A 25,247-nucleotide genomic window follows, 5' to 3' on the forward strand; every position below is an offset into this window, starting at 1 on the left:
AGTTTGCAAAAGAGAAGACTGAGAGGAGACTTAATAGCTGTCTACAAATATCTAAAGGGCTGTCACATTGTAGAAGGATCAACTTTATTCTCATTTGCACAAGGAAAGACTAGAAGCAATGGGATGAAACTGAATGGGAGGAGACAGATTAGATATTAGAAAAAACTTCTGGACAGTTAGAGTGATCAATGAGTGAAACAAGCTGCCACGAGAAGTGGTGAGTTCTCCTTCAATGGAAGTCTTCAAACAGAGGCTGGACAGACATCTGACTGGGATGACTTCGCGAATCCTGCTTTGAGCAGGGGGTTGGACCAGATGGCCCAGGAGGTCCCTTCCAACTCTACCATTCTATGATTCTATGAAAGCTCTTCTATGATTTACACACACGGTATATATAGATTCAAGATTCAAAGAAGCTTTATTGGCAGGACTAAATACACATTAGTTTTGCCAAAGCAAAGTGTAGAGAAGGGAATAGGGATAGGGACTGTAGGGATGTTGGGAAGGGGCTGTAGGAAAGGTGGATGGGGCAGATCCAGGATGAGGCTATAGAAGTCCATGGCATAGGGAAGGTGGATGGGGGTTGGGGCATATCCAGGGTGGGGGCCATAGAAGTCCATGGCATATCAGAGTTCTCTTTCTCGCAGTCTATGACATTCGCTCACATATTGCGCTGCTATCTCCACTGCTCTCTCTTCTTCCCCCAGCAGGATATATGTTTTCTCTTCCTCCTTCATGGTGGTGAAATCCGGGAAGAGATGTGAGAGTCTCCTGAAGTGAGTGTCCCTCACTGCTGAGTACTTGGAGCAGTGTAGCAGGAAGTGGGTCTCATCCTCCAGGGCCTCCTGGTCACAGTGTTGGCACAGTCTTTCCTCCCTGGGCTTGTAGCTCTGCCTGTGTCGGCCGGATTCGATGGCCAGACTGTGGGCACTGAGTCTATACCGGCTCAGGATCTTGCGGTCTTTGGGGTCCGGGAGTTTCTCCAGGTATGGAGCCAGTCTGTAGTCTCTCTGTAGACTCTGGTACATGGTCAGTTTCTGTGAGCTGATGATGTCGGAGCAGGCACATGGGTCGGCAGTAAGCCGGTGAGCGGAGCAGGCACATGGGTCGGCAGTAAGCCGGTGAGCGGGGCAGGCACACGGGGTCTGCAGGCGGCCGGTGAGCGGGGCAGGCACAGGGGTCTGCAGGCGGCCGGTGAGCGGGGCAGGCACAGGGGTCTGCAGGCGGCCGGTGAGCGGGGCAGGCACAGGGGTCTGCAGGCGGCCGGTGAGCGGGGCAGGCACAGGGGTCTGCAGGCGGCCGGTGAGCGGGGCAGGCGCACGGGTCGGCAGTAAGCCGGTGAGAGGGGCAGGCGCACGGGTCGGCAGTAAGCCGGTGAGCGGGGCAGGCGCACGGGTCGGCAGTAAGCCGGTGAGCGGGGCAGGCGCACGGGTCGGCAGTAAGCCGGTGAGCGGGGCAGGCGCACGGGTCGGCAGTAAGCCGGTGAGCGGGGCAGGCGCACGGGTCGGCAGTAAGCCGGTGAGCGGGGCAGGCGCACGGGTCGGCAGTAAGCCGGTGAGCGGGGCAGGCACACGGGTCGGCAGTAAGCCGGTGAGCGGGGCAGGCACACGGGTCGGCAGTAAGCCGGTGAGCGGGGCATGGATGGACATCTTTCTATAAAATATATAAATATTTATTGAAGTTTATAAAATTAATAAAAAGGAATTTATCAAAAACTTTATTGCATGTAAAAAAGAATAATTAAAATTATAAAAAGCATGTGTGTAAAATGTGAAAAAAAGTGTCTATTTGATAAACCCGCAGCAGAAGAAGTATTACCAGACATACTCCTTTATTCTGGATTTAGACACGCATTTTTAACTCGTCACCATAAAGGTGCTAATTTTTATGCAACACTTCTTCTGCTGCGGGTTTATCAAATAGACACTTTTTTTCCACATTTTACACACATGCTTTTTATAATTTTAATTATTCTTTTTACATGCAATAAAGTTTTTGATAAATTCCTTTTTATTAATTTTATAAACTTCAATAAATATTTATATATTTTATAGAAAGATGTCCATCCATCCCCCCCTTTTCTTCTTTGTGACACGTTATCGTCTCATTCAGAGTGGTGGTCTATGCACTGACTTTTGCTCTCTTTCGGACCTCGTTATTTCTGGTTCTTTTCCTTTTTTGTTCATAATTTTTTCCTTTTTTCTTTTTCCTTTATACAGTCATCTGAAAATACATTAAAATAATTAATTTGTTGAAAAGAATAAGTTTTTAATATCCCTTGATATCGTAACACTGATGACCGCTGATTTTTTTTTTTTCTCCCTCGCAACATGTGACTCTTGGCGCCAATTTTTGAATTGTGTATGTATAAAACCGGCGTTGTCTATACCTGTCTGTACATATCATCCCCTGAGGAAGAAGTTTTTAACTTTGAAACGCGTAGGGAAATAAATGTATTAACTACACAACTTGTGAGGAGTGATGGTCTGGTAGCGCACGTTTAATCCATAAAAATTCCTTCCTTGAATCTGGTGACAGGGGGCAGCACAGAGGACGACACAGTGACGAGGGGGCGGCCACAGAGGATCAGGGCTGTGGAGTCGGTAAGCCAAAACTGGGACTCCGACTCCTCAATTTCCCTGACACCGACTCCACATATATGGCTTATGTTTAAGTGAAAAATGTATTGTAGTACAATGTGAACATCAGACATTTAATCATTGTTATGATACAATAATCAAGACATTTAGATAGAACAGAATATATATTTATTGGAATACAACTTTAGAACACAAAAAACTGTAATAAATTTTAAGTATGTAATAATCAATTACAAGCACAGTGATCTAGATTTATAATTATATACACACACACACTATGTAAGTGGCAAAAAACAGTTTTCAACAAAAGCATACTAAATAACATTTGTGCAGCCTATGAATTTGTCCTAAGAAATAGTATCGCCTCCATCAGATCCTCCTTCATAGATGACCTCACATCTGACCTAATAATTTTAAGGCCAGAGAACAACCTCTCTACAGTAACTTGTGCTGGAGGTAAAGCCGTAACCACATGGGAACATCTCTAACAATTTCCGGGTATAAAGGAATTGCCTCCTGCACAGTCAGTTTTGATGAACGGTTGAATTTTTCTTTTTCTTTGAGAACAAGTGAAACATTTTGCTGAAATCTGGTCAATCTGCTGCTATAGGAGACGGAGTGAAGTCTTTCTCCTTGCGGCAACGCTTTGCCGGCTCCATGTCATCCAAATACTTGTCAAAGTCAAATGCCTCATCTGATGAGGATGAAGATATGGCAGCAGTAGCATGGTCAGGATGACTGCCAGGTGCAAGAGGACTCGGGTCCTAACTGCTCCCTCAGTCAGAGCTTCTTTTCCTTTAGTAAGCTGTTGATCATCCAGCAGTATACGATGACTCGGGTCCACATAAACAGCTGCCAGAAGAAGTTTATTTTCCAATAGCTGTGTCTCTCTCCGCTTCATTGAAGCAGCAATGCCATCTGCGATTAAACCTCCTCTTTGGAACAGGCAACATAGCAAGTTCTTCCACTCCCTTATGAAATCCTTAGCTTGTAATTTTTTAGTCACGGTAAATGGGTGATTAAGCAATTCCTTCTATTCAACCACCTGTGTCCATTGACCTTCATTTAGGGTTACCTGAGGGTTCATCATATCTATAAGAAACGGTTTTAGTTCAAGCAAGCGCTCAGTCATTAGATAGGTGCTGCCCCACCGAGTGGCTTGATCGACAATTGCCCCTTTCCCAGCACGTCTCTTCAAGATGGAATCAATTTTAGGGGTTCTGGCGGCAATAACCAATCAGATTTCCAGCATGTCCCTCTCGCAGACTCTCTTATTGCCAGCTGCAGCGTGTGCACAACACAGCGCATGTGATGAATAGGAAAGAGGCATGAAGCAGCTTCTATTTCTACAGTATAATGTTGCTGTTCTTCTGTAGTAATATCTGTTGGTTCCTCGGTTACATGAAGAGCACTGTGGCCTTCCATCTCATACTGAATCCTAAATGTTCCTCTGGCTGTTGTTTATTATTCTCATTCATCAGTGTAATTGTACTTATGTGTGAAGCATTGTCCGTTACAATAGCAAGAACCTGTTCTTTGAGTTCGTAATCTTGCAGAACTTTTTCCACTAAGGCCTGGAGAAACTGGCTGCTTTGATGAGCTTTAGTATCTTTTACTGTCAGCGTCTTGGTAACAATTTCTTTGTTGTCACAAACATATCGAACATTGATGGCAAAATAGTTCACTCTGTGACGTGTGCAGGCGTCCAGTGTAAGAGACACAAAGCGTCTCTTGAGAGTCCTTATAAGATCTTCCTTTTGGTTAAGGGCTTCTTCAAATCACTAATTTTCTAATACTTTCTCTTTCCAGAGAATCACCAAGTTTGCGGCCATTTCTCCATTAAGAGCTGTAAAAGCTGGTCGTGCAAATAGTGATAATGGTACACCGTCCTTCACAAGCTGGAGGAGCCGTCTGTTAGACACATCTGCTGTCATTGTTACAGTAACTTTGTCACTTACAAAATATCTTGTTAATGATGTCTGAGACGCTCTTTCCTCCTCCTTTGCCTGGCAGGAAGTGCTGGGCACAGGTTTCTTGGTGCTATTATCTTTCTCAGTCACAGCTTTGAAAACTTCTGGGTGGAAGCGCTGTAAATGTCTATTAGATTGGAAGCTCTTGTAGGAGCATTTTTATCACTGCCTGAGTATGCGCTGATTTTGGCATCACAGCATTTGTTTTCCTCTGGGTCACTTGTCATACATTGACAAAATATTTTTCATTTTGAGTCACAGTGAAATGCTCAAATACAGCTGACTTCATGGGGAGCTTCTTAGACATTTTGTAATCATATAAATTCACTCTCAAAATAATTTTGTCCTGTAAAATAAAATAACGTATATTATAATTCCAGCAAGAACAGGGAACCATGTACAGTGGGGAAAATAGGATTTTGATACACTGACAATTTTGCATGTTTTCCCACCTACAGAGAATGGAGAGGTCTACAATTGTACACTTCACCTGCAAGACACAAACTAAAAACAAATCCAGAAAATCACATGGTATGATTTAAATGTGCATTTTATTGAATGAAATACGTATTTGATACAATAGAAAAACAGAACTTAATATTTGGTACAGAAACCTTTGCAATTACAGAGGTCAGACATTTCCTGTAGATTCTGTTTCTCTCAGTTGAAGTGTACCTATAATTAAAAATGTCAGACCTCTCCATTCTTTGTAGGTGGGAATCGACAGTGTATCAAATAATACTTTCCCCACTGTATCATTTTAGATAGAAATAAAACAAACTTTGCATAAATCAACAGTACAGATAACAAATATAAAGTTTGTAAAATATATTATTAGATAGCTTTACTTTGAATTTCCAAGACTTTTCTTATTAGGGTACAGCTCACTAAATGCTTCACAGTCTATGAAGAGGGGAGGAGGGAGGGAGCAAGTTTGTTGTGTATCATACTCCAGGAACAAAGAAACTGATAACAGAGCTAATAACCTGATGTTTGGGCTTCTATAACTATATCCACTCCAGAGTCCAGTACAAACTTATTACCCTCACCCACAAAGCCCTCCATGGCTCAGCACCACCCTACATCTCCTCCCTTGTTTCAGTATATCACCCTACCCGCGCCCTCCGTTCTGCTGATGACCTGAGGTTAGCATCCTCAATAGTCAGAACCTCCCATTCCCGTCTCCAAGACTTGACACGTGCTGCGCCAATTCTTTGGAATGCACTTCCCAGGTCAATACAATTAGTCCCCAATCCCCACAATGTTAAGCGTGCCCTGAAAACAAACACATTTATTCAGACTGGCCTACCGCCTCAACACATTAACCTAATCTATCCCTGTGTGGCACAGCCAAAAGTTTTACCATAACCAGGTTCCCCGCATCATGTTCCCACATGCTTTATGCATCCATTAGCCCTCTGTGTCTGTACTGTTACACACTTAACACTATGGCTGGTCCATACAATCAGGGCAACTGTTACCACCCACCTTTCGTGTCTTTCCTCAGACTGTAAGCTTGCGAGCAGGGCCCTCATTCCTCTTGGTATCTGTTATGATCTATGTGATTATTGTTATGCTGTAATGTCTATTGTCTGTACAAATCCCCTCCGAAATGTAAAGTGCTGCGGAATATGTCGGCGCTATAAAAATAACATTATTATTACACAAGTCCTCATCAATCCTGTTGCTGTATTTTCCCAGTATATTGTATAAAAGCTAGCTTCCCAAAAGTATATGAGCTCAAAGAAAAAACAAACAAGCATCAAGCATACTGGACTATTGATTTATGCACAGTTTATTGAAAGGTTAAATATGCTTTAAGAAGTAATTACCTTAATCTTGTTCACTCTAGCAATTCTTCTGAGATGAGTGCAGGCCTTCCTTCTTTCTGAGCGTGTTTACTTTGTACCCTTGTCTGTAGAGGAGGAGCTTCACTGGTGCTGGAGTGCAGCACAGACTTCTCAGCTAAGACAAAGCTAAATCCTCAGGCTACAGTCACACCATGGGCGTAGCCAGGATCAAACCTGGGGGGGGGGGGGGGTCAGAACCTCATACTGCACACCTCAGCTGCTGCAGAACCTCATACTGCACTCCCCTACACTTGAAAATAAAGCCTGCACCTTAAGATGTGATGAAAGCAGGCTATTCTAATCAGTTGATGTGTTACTGAAGACGAGCAATGCCTGTCCTGGGCGTCCTTTTGGGCAGCTATGAGGTGTACCTGACTGGTGCTTAGAAAAAAAAAGGGAGGAGTGTTAGTCTGTGTGCTACCTGGCTTTCATTCTTTTTAGTACAGATAAGATATGGATAGATGGATAGAGGGATAAATGAAAGGATAGATGAACGGATAGATGGAGGGATAGATAGAGTGTGATAGCAGATGACAGCTACAGACAGCAAATAGTACATTGCACATATCGCATATAGTTCACACATTGTACAGAGAGCACATAAGTCACCTAGAATATTCGCATTAGTTACCTTCCTGTGACAGAGAGGAGCAGTAGTACTTTCACGTTCTCACTTTCTCCAGCTCGGGGCCCAGGAATCTGATCCTGTGCAGGGCAGGCACCCTTCCCCCTCCTCTCTGGTGAAGACAGGACAGAGGAGAGGAGATTGCCCCCTGCAGGACGGGCGTACTGCGGCATACAAAAGTAAGTTTTGATAGGTGCGTGCCCCTGCTTCGGGGGGGGGGGGGGGGGGGGGGGGGGGGGCAGCTGCCCCTCGCTGGCTACGGCCATGATTCACACACAGCTTTTTTGCGGATCCGTTTTTTGCAGTAAATGCAGTGACTCTGGGCATCCCAGCAAGGTCAGTGGGTTTCAAGATATGACATTCAGCCACATCGTTTTGTGAGGATCCGTTTTTGGGCTGAATGAGCAGGTCCGTTTGTGCGGCGTTTTTCCAATCTGCTTTTGCTATTGAAAACATCTATGAGCCAAAAACCTTTCAGGTGATGCGGTTTTTTAAAAAGCTGATCGGCTTTTGCAGCTGAAAAACGTATCCACAAAAAACGCAGGAAAAACGCTGTGTGTGAATGTAGCCTTAGATCAGGAATAGAACAGTCATTTATAGGACATTTCATAACTTTCCCAAACTCCTATGAAAAAATATTCAGCACATTCTGCAGTGAATTACTGCTCCCAATTTATAGTTTAGGAGTCGGTCCATTTTATACCGACTCCACAGCCCTGCAGAGGACGACGCAGTGACGGGGCGGCACAGAGGACGACACACGGGCTGCAGGTCATGAATTTAATGTGGAACTACAGGTCCGTACAGACAAGTGAGAACTGAAAGCTACAAAACACAACACCGACCAATACGTTACAAAACAGTCAAAATTCTACAAAACAGCCCGTATTGGTCCGGGGGCTCTGTACAAAGCGCGGCTCGGCGGCGCCCCCCCCCAAATACAAACCAGACCCCGAGTCACAGAAAATAGAGCCGCTTCTCTCTTTACAAGCGCCAGCGAGCAGACCCCACCACACACAGGGGCCCCCGCCGTCCGGGAGGGGGACGCCTCTGACCCCAGGACTCAGTTTTCTGTATTTACAGGAATCAAGAAAAATAAGAATCGTCTCCGTATTCACAATATCCTTTGGCCTAAAAAAAAAAAAAATTGAACAAAAGTTCCCATGAGACGCCGGCGCATTGGGCAATAAATCTCGGATTCTTCACATTTCATGACTTGTGAGCTCATCTGCGCTCAGACCACGGAGGAGAAGGATCTAGCTGGCACCGGTGCCCTCCATCACCTGCTGCGCCTGCTTCTGCCCCATGCAGCACTGCGCCACCGACTGGAACAACCTGCGGACGAGAGTTGCCGCCATCAGCCCGGACCAAGGACACTCAAGTAAGGGTAGAGTGGGCCCAGCGGCCGGGGCAGGACAGGACAGGACAGGGGAGGCCCAGCGGCCGGGGCAGGACAGGACAGGACAGGGGAGGCCCAGCGGCCGGGGCAGGACAGGACAGGACAGGGGAGGCCCAGCGGCCGGGGCAGGACAGGACAGGGGAGGGGAGGCACTTACTTCTCTATCTCTGGAGCACAGTGCACAAAGTCGTGGTTCCAGAACTTGAAGGCAGGATTCTTAATGAGCTCGATGAAGGTGATGAGGAGCCCCCAGGGGTGAGGTCTGTTCACGATCAGTCGCTCTAGCAGGACCCTGCAAGAAACAGGCAATAAGTGGCCACTCCCACTCCTGGGCGTGTGGGTCTTGCTCCTCCCACAGGCAGGTGCTCACCGGGTGATCTGTTCCTGTATGGCCTCTGTATTGGCCTCAGCAAACAGGTAGAGCATGGTGCAGCTGAAGTAGTGCGTGTGGCTGTTGGGATAGCGCAGCTGGTTGGCAATAGCGTTCAGGAAGAGGTAGCGACCTGCGGAGGAGAGAGCAGCGACTGTGTGAGCAGCGGGACCAGAGCGAGCGCAGCTCTGGAGAACCATCAGTGTGAGCAGCGGGACCAGAGCGAGCGCAGCTCCGGAGAACCAACGGTCAGTGTGAGCAGCGGGACCAGAGCGAGCGCAGCTCCGGAGAACCAACGGTCAGTGTGAGCAGCGGGACCAGAGCGAGCGCAGCTCCGGAGAAACAACCAGTCAGTGTGAGCAGCGGGACCAGAGTGAGCGCAGCTCCGGAGAACCCACCTTCAGTGTCCAAGTCCACAGCCAGATTCTGGAAGATGTCCATGTGGGCGGAGTGTGTGATGGTGCTCATGGAGGGCGTGCTGCCCTTGTTGTGTATGTGGGCGATGGCCTGAGTCCCCACATAAAGGACCAGCGCGTTGATCAGCTGGATGCTGTATCGGTTCCCAGGCTCGTTTGAGACCTGCAGAGGAAGAAGGAGTTAATGCCAGCCTCCATTTCAGATCCCATGGGGTCGAGGTGCACAGACCTGCAGATTGCTGCGGAGCTCGGACAGGAAGGTGACGGGTGACCGGGTCTTCAGGTAAGAGTCCAGGTCCTTCTTGAATTGTGGAGGCATCACTCCAGTGAAGTTGGTGAGGATTCGGGGGGCGATGTTGATCTCACTCAGCATGTCCACCTGCAGGAGGAAAGCGGGGGTCACCCAGTACTGATGGGGAGGACACGACGACGCCACTCGCAGGATGGATGGGGAGGACACGACGACGCCACTCGCAGGATGGATGGGGAGGACACGACGACGCCACTCGCAGGATGGATGGGGAGGACACGACGACGCCACTCGCAGGATGGATGGGGAGGACACGACGACGCCACTCGCAGGATGGATGGGGAGGACACGACGACGCCACTCGCAGGATGGATGGGGAGGACACGACGACGCCACTCGCAGGATGGATGGGGAGGACACACCCCGGCGGGGGGGGGTTTGAGGGTCACTGGAGCACAGGTACCTTCAGGTTGGGAGTGAAGGGGTCTGGAAGCCTCATGTTTCGCGGGAAGGCACTCAGGATGAGATTCCTCAGCTGGATGCAGTTGGGGGGGATGACGTCACAGAAGCCATAGTGATAGTCACAGAGGAACTCGGGGAAGTCATGCAGCAGCACCAGCAGCACCCGCAGAGTACCCTAGAGACAGCAAGAGTACACATCAGCCCTGGTCACTGGCCCCCGGGGCCACATGCACACCACCACTCACCTTGTAGAGGATTTGCATAGGTTTGGTGAGTTCTACATTTCGGAGGAATGGAGCCAGATACTTGAAGAGGTCTATCAGCAGCTGGGCATACATGGGCCACCCCTGCAGACAAAGGAAGACAGTGACGGCACAGGGCGACCCCCGGGCCCAGGTTCCAGCTAGAGACGGCGCTCACCTTCTGCTGCGGGGTGTGTGCCAGCATCCGTGCAATGAAGATTCGATGGGAAATAAGCTCCAGCCAGGCGTAGACGAAGCCCGCAGCCTTGGTTGGCCGGAGGATGTGGAAGGTATTGCTGGAGACGAGCAGGAACAGGTCAGGTCGGGGAGGGGGTGCAGACCCTGCAGCCGCTCCAGCAACAGACACTTACCAAAAAGCAGTCAGGGTCTGGAAGTTGATTGTCTCCAGCACGTGCTCCGGGGCATTCAGCTCCAGCAACAGCATAATGAAGATCCGATGATACGGCAACTGCTGGAACTCGCTCTGCCTCACCTCGTGGTCCTGGAGAAGGACCCCCACCACAATGCCCAGGACCTGCAGAACATCAGAAGTCATCGGGGTGGTCCACAGCGCAGTCCGGCACTCAGCAGCCACACACCCACCTTATTCAGAAGATTGATCTTGGTCACGGTGTTGGTGGCCTCTCCAGAATGCTTGACCAGCAGCGCGATCAGCCTCACGAAGGCGTCCAGGTTGTGGTAGCACTTAGCGCGGATCATGGTGGGATTGGCGGCAGGGTTGTGTTGCTGCTCGGCCTGCGCCCTGTAACTGATCTCCACACACATCTCGGTGCACAGCCGGAAGAAGCGCGTGATCAGGTCATCAGTCTTCAGGATCCCTTGCTGATGCATCTGAGGGGAGACCTCGCATCACCACAGACCCCGCTTATCCATTCCAAACACAGGCCGGTCCAAACACTCACCTGACCCACAAACGCAGAGAAGGCCTTGGTGCTGTCCCGCCCGGCAGCTGCCGAGTGGTAGAGATTCACCCACTCTCTCAGCAGGTACTCGGCCTTCTCCCTCAGCCCGGGAGGATCATCATACTCCGAAGCTTGAGAGATTCCAGAGTGCATCATGAAGTTGGGTCCTCCCTGCGCCCGCTCAATCATCGCCTCAAAGTTGGAGCGCAAAACGTCCATGAGCTGCGGAAGCCTGAGAGAAGGTAGGCAAAGGAACAATTACCACCGCAGAAGCCTGGTGTCACCCCTCCAGAGCAAGCGACCTCCCGCCGCAATCCTCACCCCTTCAGAGCGAGCGCCCCCCGCGCCTCAATCCTCACCCCTCCAGAGCGAGCGCCCCTCCGCCACAGTCCTCACCCCTCCAGAGCGAGCGCCCCTCCGCCACAGTCCTCACCCCTCCAGAGCGAGCGCCCCTCCGCCACAGTCCTCACCCCTCCAGAGCGAGCGCCCCTCCGCCACAGTCCTCACCCCTCCAGAGCGAGCGCCCCTCCGCCACAGTCCTCACCCCTCCAGAGCGAGCGCCCCTCCGCCACAGTCCTCACCCCTCCAGAGCGAGCGCCCCGCCGCAATCCTCACCCCTCCAGAGCGAGCGCCCCGCCGCAATCCTCACCCCTCCAGAGCGAGCGCCTCGCCGCAATCTTCACCCCTCCAGAGCGAGCGCCCTGCCAGTCCTCACTCCTCCAGAGCGAGCGCCCCGCCGCAATCCTCACCCCTCCAGAGCGAGCGCCCCGCCGCAATCCTCACCCCTCCAGAGCGAGCGCCCCGCCGCAATCCTCACCCCAGAGCGAGCGCCCCGCCGCAATCCTCACCCCTCCAGAGCGAGCGCCCCGCCGCAATCCTCACCCCGCCAGTCCTCACCCTTCCAGAGCAAGCACTCCCTCCCACCACCAACACTCACCCCTCCGGAGAGCCCCTCACCGCAGTCCTCACCCCTCCGGAGTGAGCGGCCCGCCGCAATCCTCACCCCTCCAGAGCGAGCGCACCTCCGCCACAGTCCTCACCTCTCCAGAGTGAGTGCCCCACGTGCAATCCTCAACCCTCCACAGCGAGCGCCCCCAACCTCAATCCTCAACCCCTCCAGAGTGAGCGACCCCTGCCAGTCCTCACCCTTCCAGAGCAAGCACTCCCTCCCACCACCAACACTCACCCCTCCGGAGAGCCCCTCACCGCAGTCCTCACCCCTCCGGAGAGAGCGGCCCCACCGCAGTCCTCACCCCTCCGGAGAGCCCACCACCGCAGTCCTCACCCCTCCGGAGAGCCCACCACCGCAGTCCTCACCCCTCCGGAGAGCCCACCACCGCAGTCCTCACCCCTCCGGAGAGCCCACCACCGCAGTCCTCACCCCTCCGGAGAGCCCACCACCGCAGTCCTCACCCCTCCGGAGAGCCCACCACCGCAGTCCTCACCCCTCCGGAGAGCCCACCACCGCAGTCCTCACCCCTCCGGAGAGCCCACCACCGCAGTCCTCACCCCTCCAGAGAGCCCCCCACCGCAGTCCTCACCCCTCCGGAGCGTTGCCTCTGGAGTGGGCATTGATGCGCATCAGAGTCTCTATGGTGTGGAAAAACTCTGCTTCAGTCACATGGCTCACGCTGCGCTCGTCCACCAGCAGGATCTTCACCAGCTGCATGGCAAAGGCCACGGCCATGTAGTTCAGCCCGTTCTCCATGGACTGCACAAAGAGCAGAAGGTTCACCAGGAGAACAAGATGACAAGAAGGGAGAGCCACACGGCGCTGCACATACCTGCGCCAGGTGGACGTCGTACTGCTGCATGTTCACCAGGTGATTGCGGATCAGCAGCTCCACGGCCTCCACGTTGTACTTGTACTCATCCCGGCACTCGATCAGACACCTGCCACACAGACAGTCGTGATCCAGACCCTCGGGTACCGGACCCCTCCCCTCCCAACATTCCCCCATTACCTAGTGATCTGCTTATTACACCAGGGGGAGCCATAGGCCCGGCCATCCTGCAGAGCTTTCAGGACAAGGAGGTGGCACTCCCGGTATCGGAGGAGGAGGTCGGCATCGGCTCCACTGGTGGCATCCAGGAGCCCCTCCACGGCCTGGGCACAAAGTAATGAGAGGGGGGATGGGGATACAGACTGGAGAGGACGACAGGTGTGTGTCTGCAAGCGTTGACAGATTGGGGGGGGGGTCTTACCTTCTGCAGCAAACCTAACGCAGCTATGGCATCTCTAGAATTTCGGGCAAGTGCCACGGCCTCCAGTAAGCTGCGCAGAGCCTGGGCCTGGGGGTTCATAGCCAGAGCGGGGGGCACGGCGTGCAGATGCTGCTCCAGTTCAGTTATGCACTTGTCATAAATCTGAGCGACGTCATCGGTGGCCCAAGCTTGTTGCTGCAAAGACTGACATTTAATGGTGACCCCAAAACTACCTGCAGACAGTGGGCCAACGTCACGGCCGCCATTACCTTCATGGGCTGAGCCAAGAAGCCTGTGGGCTGGGTGAGATCGTTAGTGGGCAGGAAGCCAGGAACGTTGCGTGCAAACTCCTCATACACAGCCAGCTGCTTGGGGTCCACACCTCCGACCTGTGGTGGGATTGGGGAGACAGCAGTGAGACCACACATTTATCAGCACGGCCCATGTGAGCGAGCCCATGGCAGTACTCCCGAGATTTACTGCCGCCTCTCGCCTGTGCTGTGGAACTTACCTTCAATCGGATCTGTTCCGGCATGCGCTCTGCCTGGTACGTCAGCACAACGGGATCACAATAACGGCGGCCCTCTTGCCGGGCGTGCTTCCTCAGCTCAAACTCCTGTGCAGCGAGACGAGGCCGTAAGTCACAAGCGGCACACGTCCCCCCCACCCACGAGGCGTCGCCACCCCGGCCCCACAGAGCAGACACGCGGCCCACACCAGACCAGAGGAGCAGCAGATAACATGAATACACCCTCCATAGATTGTCCTCCATTGCTGGACCTGGGCACCAGATGTTCTTCCTCCCAAGTCCGCCAGAACATTACACCCCATTCACACCATGCAGGGGGCGACCTACTGTGGCGAGTCTCTTGTCCATCTCCGGCCCGGCCTTCTCCACCGCGGTCTTCTGGATGAAACAGCAGGCCAGTTCACAGTTGTCCTGAGCAAGCTGCGCAGCCGCCTGCTCCATCATTTCCCGCTGCTGGGGGGAGGCCGCCTGCAGAAGATGGCACCGCTTATTAATGAGCCACAGACCACAGCGCAAGATCACACCACCTACTGACAGGTCATACCCGCATGGCGGTGGCAAAGCTATTCTTGAGGTTGGTGGCGATGCTCATCAGGAGCGGCTCCCGGCAGGTGATCATGGCCATGCCGGCAGTCAGGTTACGCATCATGTGATGAGCGGCCACCCTCATCCGCGACTCCTCAGAATCCAGAGCAAAATCCTTCCGCACAATCTGCTCGCACGTGGTCATTGCAATCTTGATGGACCTGTCAACCACAGGGTGCACCAGCTCCTGCACCGCGCGCTCTATCGCCTGGCGCACACACTGCTTGAGCTGAGGATGCGCCTGGAAGAGTGGGATCTGGGGGGCAAAAAGACGTCAATGGGGGACTGTAAAGACAGCAGAGGAGGGGACGGGCAGGCAGCAGCAGGCACCTACCGTGGGATTAAGAGTAATGTGAGGAGCAAGGCCGGCCAGAGAGTAGACATGGATGTCGTGGTAGCTGTACTGTGGCTGAGGGGGAGCCGTGGCCGTGCAGGTGGCACTGGGCGGGGGCGCTGTGGCCGTTGCTAAATGACAAGATAATGTTAGAAAGGCTTCACAGAGAAGACGAGGAGGAAAGCAGCCGCCAACCCTTACCAGTGAAGACGGCGTCAGACTCCTGCTTCTCCACCGAGGCCCAGAGCTTGCCCGCTGTGCGGATAGCGTACTCGTTGGCGTTGGTGATGGGTGGCAGCTCCTCTGGCAGTTTCACGTCTTTCTTGGGGGCAGAGAGTTGCTCGTCTAACGATTTCAGGCGATCCTTGTCCTTCAGGAGGCTGCCGGGCTTCAGGTCGTTGATGTCTATGGCCAGGTTCTTACACAGAACTTCAATCTCGAACTTGAGGTTCAGCTGAGAAGATAGCAGCATTAGAGAAGGTCGAGCCAAGCGGTCTTCTCATGGTTGTCTTTTCACGGTGGTCGCAGGCTACAACTCACCTTCAGGTCATGCTCCTGATGAAGCTCCGCCAGGACATTCATGATCGCCATAGTCCATGGATTCGGCGGCCGGAAAACCTGTAAGCAACCAAAACAGTGAGCAAGCCGAAAAACGCATAAAACAAAAGCAATGTGTGCACGTTGTACCCGGGCGGCACGCACCACACTCCTGATGCTAGACTCCAACACTTTAGCAACAAAAGGCACCACGTAGAGAAGCTCCTGCTGCCCCTTCACATAGGCCTCCAGCAACAAGGACTTCACATCCAGGTCCTGCGAGAAGAAGAGACTGAGACGTGGCCGAGGTGAGCAGAGGCCAGGAGCGCGCGGCCAACTACTCACGGTGTGCAGGATGGGCTTGTTCTTCGCCAGTGTGATCATTCCCAGCCAGTGGCCCAGGTTCTTCAGCAGCGAGCGGTCAGAGAAGTTAGCAGCAGCTTTGTCAGATGTCAGCAGCACCTGGTGGGGACACATGCAGTCAGCCACCAGGGGCACAGGGCCACAGCTGGGGCACAGAGCCACATCCTCACCTTGATGTTCCTGTAAGTTTCCACAAGTACCATCTTATTGAACTCCAGATTTTTCAGTGAGTCCAAGAAGTTGGAGTACAAGCTGTGGAAGTTCAGCTCGATGCTGACCCTCTTCATCACCAAATACTGAGAAACCCACGGCATGAACTCATCCTTCACCGTCTCCTTCAGCTCTTCCACCTGTCACATAGCATATTAGTGGGAACGCTTGTCCCAACACCAGAGCAATACCACAAATGGCCACCGGAGGCCGAGCAGATGGAACACCCCTTTAAGGCACCCGTGAAAAGACCCCCCCAGCTTGTGTCCAGAGAGCCATCCGTGTCCCCACCGCCCCTCTGAGCGCTCACCTTCTGCGTCATGTTGGACTGGGACAGGTTATTGAAGATGAAGGCGATCTTCTCTTGTACGTTCTCTGGCGGCTCCACAATCCTCTCCGTCTGGTCGGTGGCCACCAGCAGCGTATCTATGTTGGTGGTGTTGATGGACGGCTGGATGGAGAGCAGCAGATTAGAGACAGAAACATGCTTCACCACACATACGAGAAGCCCCCTGGATCCTTACCGGCACATCCTTCTTAAAGCTGACCCCAGTGGGTCTGGTTATGGTGATGGTTTTGGCTGACGTGGTAGCGGTAGAGGAGGTGACAGCGTTCGTGCTCACCGGACCAGGAAGAGGAGCTTTGGCTGGGACCTGGGCCTGAGCTTGTGCCTGGGCCTGGGAAAGTGCAATGCTTCCAGGAGTGGTGATCGAACCCTGCATCTTCACCGGAGGATCCCTGGACTGTTGGCCGTACTCTATGTACTGAGGAAGAGGAGGGTGACGTTAGGAGGGGAGGGACAGAGGGAGGCAGTCAGGCGCGGGCTGGGGGGAGGGCCAGAGGCAGGCAGGCGCTGGCCGGGGGAGGGGCAGAGGGAGGCAGGCAGGCGCTGGCCGGGGGGAGGGGCAGAGGGAGGCAGGCAGGCGCTGGCCGGGGGGAGGGGCAGGACACACGCACCTCCTGCAGGTGATGAGGGAACTGGATAAAGTGACTGATTGAAGCCAAGTGCTGACAATACTGCGGGTAGTCTTTTAATCTGCAAAAAAGCAAGAGAACAACATGATGTACATGAGGACACGGAGCCAGTAAGCAGCAATACAGCGAGGAAACGGCGTCAGCTCCCAGCCACGAAGCGACACAATGAAGACACGGCGCCAGCTCCCGGCAATACAGCGAAGACAAGGCGCCAGCTCCCGGCCACGCGGCGAGGTCACAGTAGCTGCCCTTCACTTTTCTCCTGCCATCACCAGTTCTCCAAGCTGCAAGTCACATTGATGCCGTGCGTCACACATATTGAATGGCTATTATATAATGGATTCCACTAATCTCTGCCGGGACGTCATGGCCGCCTCGAGCCTGGGATCACAGACTCCAGGAGGGGTTATGATTACTTTTGCACTGAATCGAGCAAACTACAGTCATGGCCAAAAGTTTAGAGAATGACACAAATATTAATTTTTACAAAGTCTACTGCTTCATTTTTTCTAATGGCAATTTGCATATACTCCAGAATGTTATAAAGAGTGATCAGCTTAACAGCAATTACTTGCAAAGTCAATATTTGCCTAGAAAATTAACTTTATCCCCCAAAACACATTTCAACATCATTGCAGCCCTGCCTTAAAAGGACCAGCTAACATCGTTTCAGTGATTGCTCCATTAACACAGGTGTGGGTGTTGATGAGGACAGGGCTGGAGATCAATCTGTCATGATTAAGTAAGAATGACACCACTGGACACTTTAAAAGGAGGCTGGTGCTTGGCATCATTGTTTCTCTTCTGTTAACCATGGTTATCTAAAAGAAAATTCACACTTCCGTTTTTGTGTCCGCCAAACGGAAACGGATGCAAACGGATCCGTTTTTTTACGGATCCGCGGTTACCGCTTATGGAAGTCTATGGGACAAAAAAAAATGGATCCTGCAAAAAATGGCGGATCCGTTTTTTAACGGAACCCAACGGATTTTGACGGATTTGAAAAAACGGAAGTGTGAAACAGGCCTAAAGAAACATGTGCAGTCATCATTGCACTGCACAAAAATGGCCTAACAGGGAAGAGTATCGCAGCTAGAAAGATTGCACCTCAGTCAACAATCTATCGCATCATCAAGAACTTCAAGGAGAGAGGTTCCCTTGTTGCCAAAAAGGCTCCAGGGCGCCCAAGAGAGACCAGCAAGCGCCAGGACCGTCTCTTAAAAGTGTTTCAGCTGCGGGATCGGGCTACCAGCAGTGCAGAACTTGCTCAGGAATGGCAGCAGGCAGGTGTGAGTGCATCTGCACGCACTGTGAGGCGGAGACTCTTGGAGCAAGGCCTGGTCTCAAGGAGGGCAGCAGAGAAGCCACTTGTCTCCAGAAAAAACATCATGGACAGACTGATATTCTGCAAGAGGTACAGGGAGTGGACTGCTGAGGACTGGGGTAAAGTCATTTTCTCTGATGAATCCCCTTTTCGATTGTTTGGGACATCTGGAAAACGGCTTATTCGGAGAAGACCAGGTGAGCGCTACCACCAGTCTTGTCTCATGCCAACTGTCAAGCATCCTGAAACCATTCATGTGTGGGGTGGCTTCTCAGCCAAGGGAATGGGCTCTCTCTCAGTCTTGCCTAAAAACACAGCCATGAATAAAGAATGGTACCAGAATGTCCTCCAAGAGCAACTTCTCCCAACCGTCCAAGAGCAGTTTGGCGATCAACAATGCCTTTTTCAACATGATGGAGCACCTTGCCATAAAGCAAAGGTGATAACTAAATGGCTCAGGGAACAAAACATAGAGATTTTGGGACCATGGCCTGGAAACTCTCCAGATCTTAATCCCATTGAGAACTTGTGGTCAATCATCAAGAGACGGGTGGACAAACAAAAACCTTCAAATTCATACAAAATAAAAGCATTGATTTTGCAAGAATGGACTGCTATCAGTCAGGATTTGATCCAGAAGTTGATTGAGAGCATGCCAGGGAGAATTGCTGAGGTCCTGAAGAAGAAGGGTCAACACTGCAAATATTGACTTGCTGCATTAACTCATTCTGTCAATATAACCTTTTGTTACTCATATGATTGCAATTATATTTCTGGATGTGATAAAAACATCTGACAAACACACATAAAAACCAGAGGCCAGCAGATCATGTGAAATTATAATATTTGTGTCATTCTCAAAACTTTTGGCCATGACTGTATAAAGGCCATACAATCCAGCTGTGACCGGCGGACCCAACCGAGCAGCCACAGCAGACTCGTGCCTAGCCACAGCAATCCTCAGACTATTAGAAATCTGCTGCACAGGTGTCAGACGGCACAACACTAGCCCACAAGATAGAGGCATCCTGCATTCTGAGACAAGAGGCGCTGCAGCAGTTATTCATGCCCCCAGGACCACTATGGATGTCACCAACTTGCCTGTTTTTGAACCTATCTAGGGCAGCGATGCCGAAGAAATACATTTTGGATCCGTAAGGTTTGCGGAGCGCTTCCAGGACATAACGCAGAGCCAGCCCCAGCGCCATGTACGTGACGAGTCCCTTCTCGATGATGCCACCAAACAGGCAGGCGGTGATGTGCAGCTCCTTGTCTGGGTACTGGGGGAAGAAGCGATATTCCTCAAAAAGGTTTCGGAGCATGCAATTGAAGACTTCCCGCTCCCGCTTGATGTTAGAATCCTTGAACCTCTGCAGCATTTCCAGGACCTGGAAAAACCGAACGTGACAAGATGAGTACGGAGCATCTCCGAGTGCAAGCCGCCGGCCAGACAGCGCCCGCAGACCTACCTCGTCCACAGACATGGTGGGGTGCGGCGGCTGGTTGTAAATCCGCTGGAAGTAGCTATTGGCCTCATCATCGATCTCTTTCGTAAAGTGCTGGTTCGCCTCTGGCCACACCTGAGAGAGATCCGCTGCAGAGGACAGATGGTGAGAGGTGAGCGGCCATTACCGAGTCATGGACGGACCACCATGGACGGACGAGAGGACAGAACTTACTCTGCTGGAACGTCGGCTGACTGATCCCAGAAGTGCTCAGCTTTCTCTGTCCGAACGGGTCGTTGCTCACAGCAGGAAGCCCCAAACCTCCAGTGCCCATCCCAGAGAGGCTGGCCGTGCCGAGCCCACCTGAAGAGACACCACCACCACCGTTACCAGCCAAGTCCCCCCGAAAGACGCTGCCTGAGGTATGGGGGGTGGACGGCACCGTACCTGGTAGCTGGGAGGACAGACCCCCGAGGCCACTGAACGCTGTGGATGGATTCGGTGTAGTCAGGGGTGGAAATGCCTTTGCTGGTGACTGTGGGGTGCTAAAGGCAGAGCCCAAGTTGGGGGGAAAAGCGGGCAAACTCTGTGTGTGAGGAGCAGCAGGACCACCAATGCTGAGCGACGCCATCGCAGCCAGGGGGTCAATCTAATGGAAAAGAACTGCAGTGAGCCAGAGCAGCAGTCACACCCCGCCGGGTCACACACACACCCCCTTGCTGGGTGAGAGTGGCAGGTTACCTGGACCGGAGAAATGGCGTCCAGGCTGCTGGTACTGGGGGGACGACCTTTGGGCATGACCCCGGGGGGCGGCTGACGAGCCTTGTTCACCACATTACTGCAGTTGGCGACCATAGTGAGAATGGTCTCGGACAGCTCCTGGGACACGCTCCTGTAAGAGGACAGGTTACAGCTGCTGCGCACAGTAACATCCCCAGCATACAGGCGTGGACGTACCCTGCACAGGCCTGGAGGCACGCCAGCATGGTGGCCAGCGTCTCTGGAGGAAGCTGGGAGCTTTTCGGCTGGTCCTTCTCTGGAGCTATGCCACCAAGAATGGAAGGACAACGTCGTTTGAGGAAGGTCATGCAGGCCTGGACGAAAGGCTCCTGAAAATGACAAGAGTACAGCCTGGCATCACAGCGCAAGAAACACCCACCCAGAGTGAGCGTACCCCAGAGCGAGCGTTACCCCGTGCTCCCGGATCTTGTCAGTCAGCCATTTGTCCAGTTTGAGGTATTCCCGTCGGGAGGCGAGTGCAGCAAGGTCAATAACAAAGGCAAATGGAGTCGCGTTCAACAGCATCGACAAGGCCTGGACAAGAGCACAAGCCACCAGTTACTGGCCACAGCTGGAGGCCCCCGCACCCAAGAACCAGTAAAAGGCTCTGGACTGGACCACTCACCTTTACTGACCACAGCTGGAGGCCCCCACACCCCACATCCAAGCCAAGTAACGGGCTCCGGACTGGACCACTCACCTTTACTGACCACAGCTGGAGGCCCCCACACCCCACATCCAAGCCCAGTAACGGGCTCCGGACTGGACCACTCCCCTTTACTGGTCACAGCCAGAGGCCCCCACACTAGTAAAAGGCTCCAGATCAGACCACTCACCTATACTGGTCACAGCCAGAGGCCTCCACACCCAAGACCAGTAACAGGCTTCAGACTGGACACGCACCACTCACCTTTAAGTCTTGGGCCACATCAAGTATACGAGAAAGCCGAGCCTGGTCATACTGCTCCCCGCGCATGTACCACTCCGCCATGGCGTGCATGATCAGCTGCCGGATGGAGGGAGACTGACCCTGTAAGGAATACATAAGATTAAACTGGACACCTGCAAGCTTTGGTCCGTGATAGCCGCACAGGAGAAGGGGCATCCGGGCCGGCAACATGCAGGCTGTCAGTCAAACCAGCACCATACAGGGTACCGCCGCGTACACCACACCAGCGTCATACAGTGTACCGCCCCGTACACACCAGCGTCACAGTGTACTGCCTGGAATACAATATCATGGGAGCTGAAGGGAAAGGGATACTTAGTCACAGTAAACAATGTTTCTGTTTGTCCCGGTCACCCCCCATAGTCCTTCACTTCATACTAACCCCCCTAATCACAACCCCTAACAATGAACTGGTCAGCTGTTCCTCAGTCCTCCCATCCATCTCAGCTCCTGCCCCCACCGGTCCTTTCTGGGAACCACGGGCCACCTCCTGCTCCCACTTCTGCCCTCTCAGGCTCCACCTCATGCTCCCACCTCCTGCCCTCTCAGGCTCCCACCTGTTATCAGCGTCTCTGATCCTTATCACTGCCAGTGATATTTCACCCAATCCTGATCCTCCTCACCACATCCCCACAGCCCGTTCTACCTCCCATCCACGCTCTATCACAACTCTCCGCAACCCTTTAATCCTCATACCCATTCACACAGCCAGCGCTTCCCCAGTCCCACTAACAGGAGCTGTACCGAGCTACAAACTTTACTAAATCCATGATCTTTTCATTACTCAAACTGTCCTTCCTTGCAATCACCGATACCTGGCTCACCCCCTCTGACAGCGCCTCTCCTGCTGCACTTTTCTACGGTAGACTACATCTTTCTCTTAACCCCCAGCCCAGCAGCAAGCATGGAGGAGGAGTTGGTTCCCGCCTGTAAGATAACTGCTCCTTAATCAAAATCCCGCTGCCACCGTTACCCTCCCTTCTTTCAAGGTGCACTATGGCGCATCTACTCCCCCTCCAACCGGCTGTCATTTACCACCCCCCCCCAGCCACCACCTTCTTCGACCACTTCACGACCTAGCTATTTCCTTTTCACGGACATCCCCCAGTATCATGGGTGACTTCGATATCCCCATTGATACTTCCTTCTCAGCTGTCACAAAGCAGCTCTCACTTCCTCGTTCGGCCTCGCTCAGTGGTCCTCCACAGCCACCCACAAACATGGCCACACACTGGACCTCACCTTCACCTGCCTCTGATCCCCATTTAACCTCTCTTTCAGACCACAACCTACTTACATTCTCTTCCATTTCCTTTCCAGGTCCACAATACCCACTCCACAAACTTGCACACCCTCTCAGAAATTTCAAACACCTCTGTCACGTACATTCTTCTCCGCATGTGACTTTGGGTTGCGCCTGCAAGGGTTAATCTCTCTCTCACTCTGTCCTATGCTGCAGTGGGAGCATAAATCACACCCCAACACAGACCACACACCCCGCTCATACACGCTGCCTCCACTCACCGAACACACGGGCGATGAGTCAGGAGCGCACACTCTAAGGCTATGGATTCTTTATAGCAACAAGGTTCAGACTTAAAGTTTTAGGCTTTAATAGAAAAGGTGCATTGCTTACAATAAAAAGGATATAAAAATATGGGAATAAAAAGTGACATACAAACATGCAAACAGTGATAAAATAAAAGGGAGAAAACTTATAGAAATATTTAAACTTTGCAGTCTGGCATTCTGCTCCCAGAGTGGGGGATGAATATGGAATGGAACACACCAGCTTGGCTGCCCCTCAGTCTGTGCACATCTTTCTTTGTGTAAAAGCCTAATTTATAGATTTAACCTGGAGATCCGATCTCTAGACCAGCCTCTCAGGTTAATATTCTAATTCCTGGTTTGTGACTGGACTATGGCTACTTAGCCAATGAATACATTACTTTTCTCTGAACGCTGTTTGTATAACTTTTCTTTCTCATAGTAAATAGTGTCAGGCTGCAATTTGGCATCTCCCCATCAAAGACACTAGGAGGTGTGAAATGTTTCCAATTCTGTGTTCTCAGGAAGGCCCCCTGGGGGTCGGGGACCAGGAACATGTCTACTCAGGATAACATAGGTTTTGACCCTTGTGAGACCTGCAGCCATTACTGCTAGTCATACATACACATCACTACAACCTCAACCTACACTAATATCTGTAAGAGGGAGAAGTATGTTCCTTACACAATGCAGATGCTGCGGCCACTTTATACAGTTGTGCTCAAAAGTTCACATACCCCATTTCTTAATACTGTGTATTGCCCCCTCTAACATCAATGACAGCTTGAAGTCTTTTGTGGTAGTTGTGGATGAGGTTCTTTATTTTCTCAGGCCGTAAAGCTGCCCACTCTTTTTGGTAAAAAGCCTCCAGTTCCTGTAAATTCCTGGGCTGTCTAGCATGAACTGCAGCTTGAGATCTCCCCAGAGTGGCTCAATGATATTGAGGTCAGGAGACTGAGATTGCCACTCCAGAACCTTCACTTTGTTCTGCTGTAGCCAGTGACAGTTGTCATGTTGGAACGTCCAAGTACGTCGCATGCGCAGCTTCCTGGCGGATTGAAAATTTGCCTCCAATATTTGCTGATAACGTGCTGCATTCATCTTTCCTACAACTCTGACCAAGTTTCCTGTGCCTCTGTAGCTCACACATCCCCAAACCATCAACGATCCACTTCCGTGCTTTACAGTAGGAATGGTTTTCCTTTCATCATAGGCCTTGTTGCCCTCTCCAAAAATAACGTTTATGGTTGTGGCCAAAAAGTAATTTTGGTCTCATCACTCCAAATTACCTTGTTACAGATGTTTTGAGGCTTGTCTGCCGTTCGAACACCACAAAAACACATTGTCTGAACAAGTTTCCTGGCAGTTGTGAACAATATTTTTGTTGGTCTACCTGACCGTGATTTTATTTTCCATTTATTAATTACAGTTTGAACACTGCTCTCTGGTATTATCAATTCAATGGATATCTTTTTGTATCCCTTTCCTGTTATTATACAGTTCAGCGACCTTTTCCCATAGATCCAGACAATTCTTTTTCTTTCCCCATGACTCATAATCCAGAAATGTCAGTGGCTGGATGAAATGTGCAAAAGTCTGTCTGGATCCTAGAAACTCACTTAGCTTTTATGCGCACACACCGATGACAAGCAAACAGGTCACAGGTGAGGATGTTACCTTTAGTAGCTATTCATACCCATTTGTGTCAACTTCTGTGCATGTTATCAGGCCAAAATCACCAGGGTATGTGAACTTTTGATCAGGGTCATTTAGATGTTTTGGGTTGCCATTAGGATTTAAAAAGAGAAAACACAGTAGTCTGACAATAAATGGCTTCACCCAACCACTGACCATGAGTGAGAAAAGGTTTTGCTATTATTCATATTCTCTGAAAAAAAGGCCAAGAACGCAAAAATTCTGCTGGGTTGTGTAAACTTTTGAGTACAACTATATAACAACAGCTGTAGCTCTTGAATCGGTTGCCCCTCTCACACATTCCAAAGTTACCCCACACACACTCAACAGGCAACCCTGGCACACCAGCCTGACCAAAGAACTGAGACGGGCTTCCAGGGTTGCTGAACGGAGATGGAAGAGATCCCACTCACTCCAACAAGCACTCCATCACATTCAAACAGTCCCTCACTACTTTCAAGTCCACACTCACTGCAGCAAAACCATACTTTTCAGCTCTTATATCTTCCCTGTCTCATAACATTAAACAGCTATTCAACATTTTAAATTCTCTCCTCCAACCCTCAGCTCCTCCTCCCTCTCCTCTCAGCTGAAGAATGTCTCATTCCTCAAAGATTAACAACATCAGAGGAAACTTTCGCCTCAAGTCCCCACCACCCCT

The 25,247-nt window shown here is 51.5% G+C and overlaps 1 protein-coding gene and 1 long non-coding RNA gene across 3 annotated transcripts in view; both read right to left on the minus strand.

Moving 5' to 3' along the window:
* Positions 1–1,950: 1,950 nt before the first annotated feature.
* Positions 1,951–7,270, minus strand: LOC141077442 (uncharacterized). Its single transcript, XR_012227559.1, has 2 exons — positions 6,403–7,270; positions 1,951–4,916 (listed from the first exon to the last, which is right to left on the minus strand). It is a non-coding gene; the product is annotated as an uncharacterized lncRNA (long non-coding RNA).
* A 541-nt stretch (positions 7,271–7,811) lies between these two features.
* The window catches only part of CNOT1 (CCR4-NOT transcription complex subunit 1), a 33,206-nt gene continuing 15,770 nt past the window's right edge, over positions 7,812–25,247 (minus strand). The window contains exons 14-49 of one of the 2 annotated variants that reach the window (XM_073564380.1): positions 21,305–21,424; positions 20,806–20,928; positions 20,572–20,723; positions 20,356–20,506; positions 20,062–20,263; positions 19,849–19,977; positions 19,639–19,763; positions 19,271–19,557; positions 16,828–16,906; positions 16,395–16,634; positions 16,181–16,321; positions 15,831–16,010; positions 15,643–15,759; positions 15,463–15,573; positions 15,301–15,378; positions 14,962–15,214; positions 14,761–14,891; positions 14,386–14,682; positions 14,169–14,309; positions 13,824–13,928; positions 13,582–13,701; positions 13,313–13,507; positions 13,072–13,214; positions 12,892–13,000; positions 12,649–12,818; positions 11,108–11,339; positions 10,788–11,036; positions 10,556–10,719; positions 10,363–10,480; positions 10,188–10,289; positions 9,944–10,117; positions 9,460–9,609; positions 9,213–9,393; positions 8,815–8,947; positions 8,602–8,736; positions 7,812–8,380 (exon numbers count right to left, since the gene is read on the minus strand). In XM_073564380.1, coding sequence (XP_073420481.1) covers positions 8,302–8,380; positions 8,602–8,736; positions 8,815–8,947; positions 9,213–9,393; positions 9,460–9,609; positions 9,944–10,117; positions 10,188–10,289; positions 10,363–10,480; positions 10,556–10,719; positions 10,788–11,036; positions 11,108–11,339; positions 12,649–12,818; positions 12,892–13,000; positions 13,072–13,214; positions 13,313–13,507; positions 13,582–13,701; positions 13,824–13,928; positions 14,169–14,309; positions 14,386–14,682; positions 14,761–14,891; positions 14,962–15,214; positions 15,301–15,378; positions 15,463–15,573; positions 15,643–15,759; positions 15,831–16,010; positions 16,181–16,321; positions 16,395–16,634; positions 16,828–16,906; positions 19,271–19,557; positions 19,639–19,763; positions 19,849–19,977; positions 20,062–20,263; positions 20,356–20,506; positions 20,572–20,723; positions 20,806–20,928; positions 21,305–21,424 — 5,616 coding nt within the window. In that variant the 3' untranslated portion in view covers positions 7,812–8,301. Of the gene's footprint in view, positions 8,381–8,601; positions 8,737–8,814; positions 8,948–9,212; positions 9,394–9,459; positions 9,610–9,943; positions 10,118–10,187; positions 10,290–10,362; positions 10,481–10,555; positions 10,720–10,787; positions 11,037–11,107; positions 11,340–12,648; positions 12,819–12,891; positions 13,001–13,071; positions 13,215–13,312; positions 13,508–13,581; positions 13,702–13,823; positions 13,929–14,168; positions 14,310–14,385; positions 14,683–14,760; positions 14,892–14,961; positions 15,215–15,300; positions 15,379–15,462; positions 15,574–15,642; positions 15,760–15,830; positions 16,011–16,180; positions 16,322–16,394; positions 16,635–16,827; positions 16,907–19,270; positions 19,764–19,848; positions 19,978–20,061; positions 20,264–20,355; positions 20,507–20,571; positions 20,724–20,805; positions 20,929–21,304; positions 21,425–25,247 lie in introns of both variants that reach the window. The other variant, XM_073564379.1, reaches the window with a different exon arrangement.

Source organism: Dendrobates tinctorius, unplaced genomic scaffold (assembly GCF_039654945.1).
Source record: "Dendrobates tinctorius isolate UK_male_01 unplaced genomic scaffold, ASM3965494v1 ptg000450l, whole genome shotgun sequence".
Lineage (NCBI taxonomy): Eukaryota > Metazoa > Chordata > Amphibia > Anura > Dendrobatidae > Dendrobates > Dendrobates tinctorius.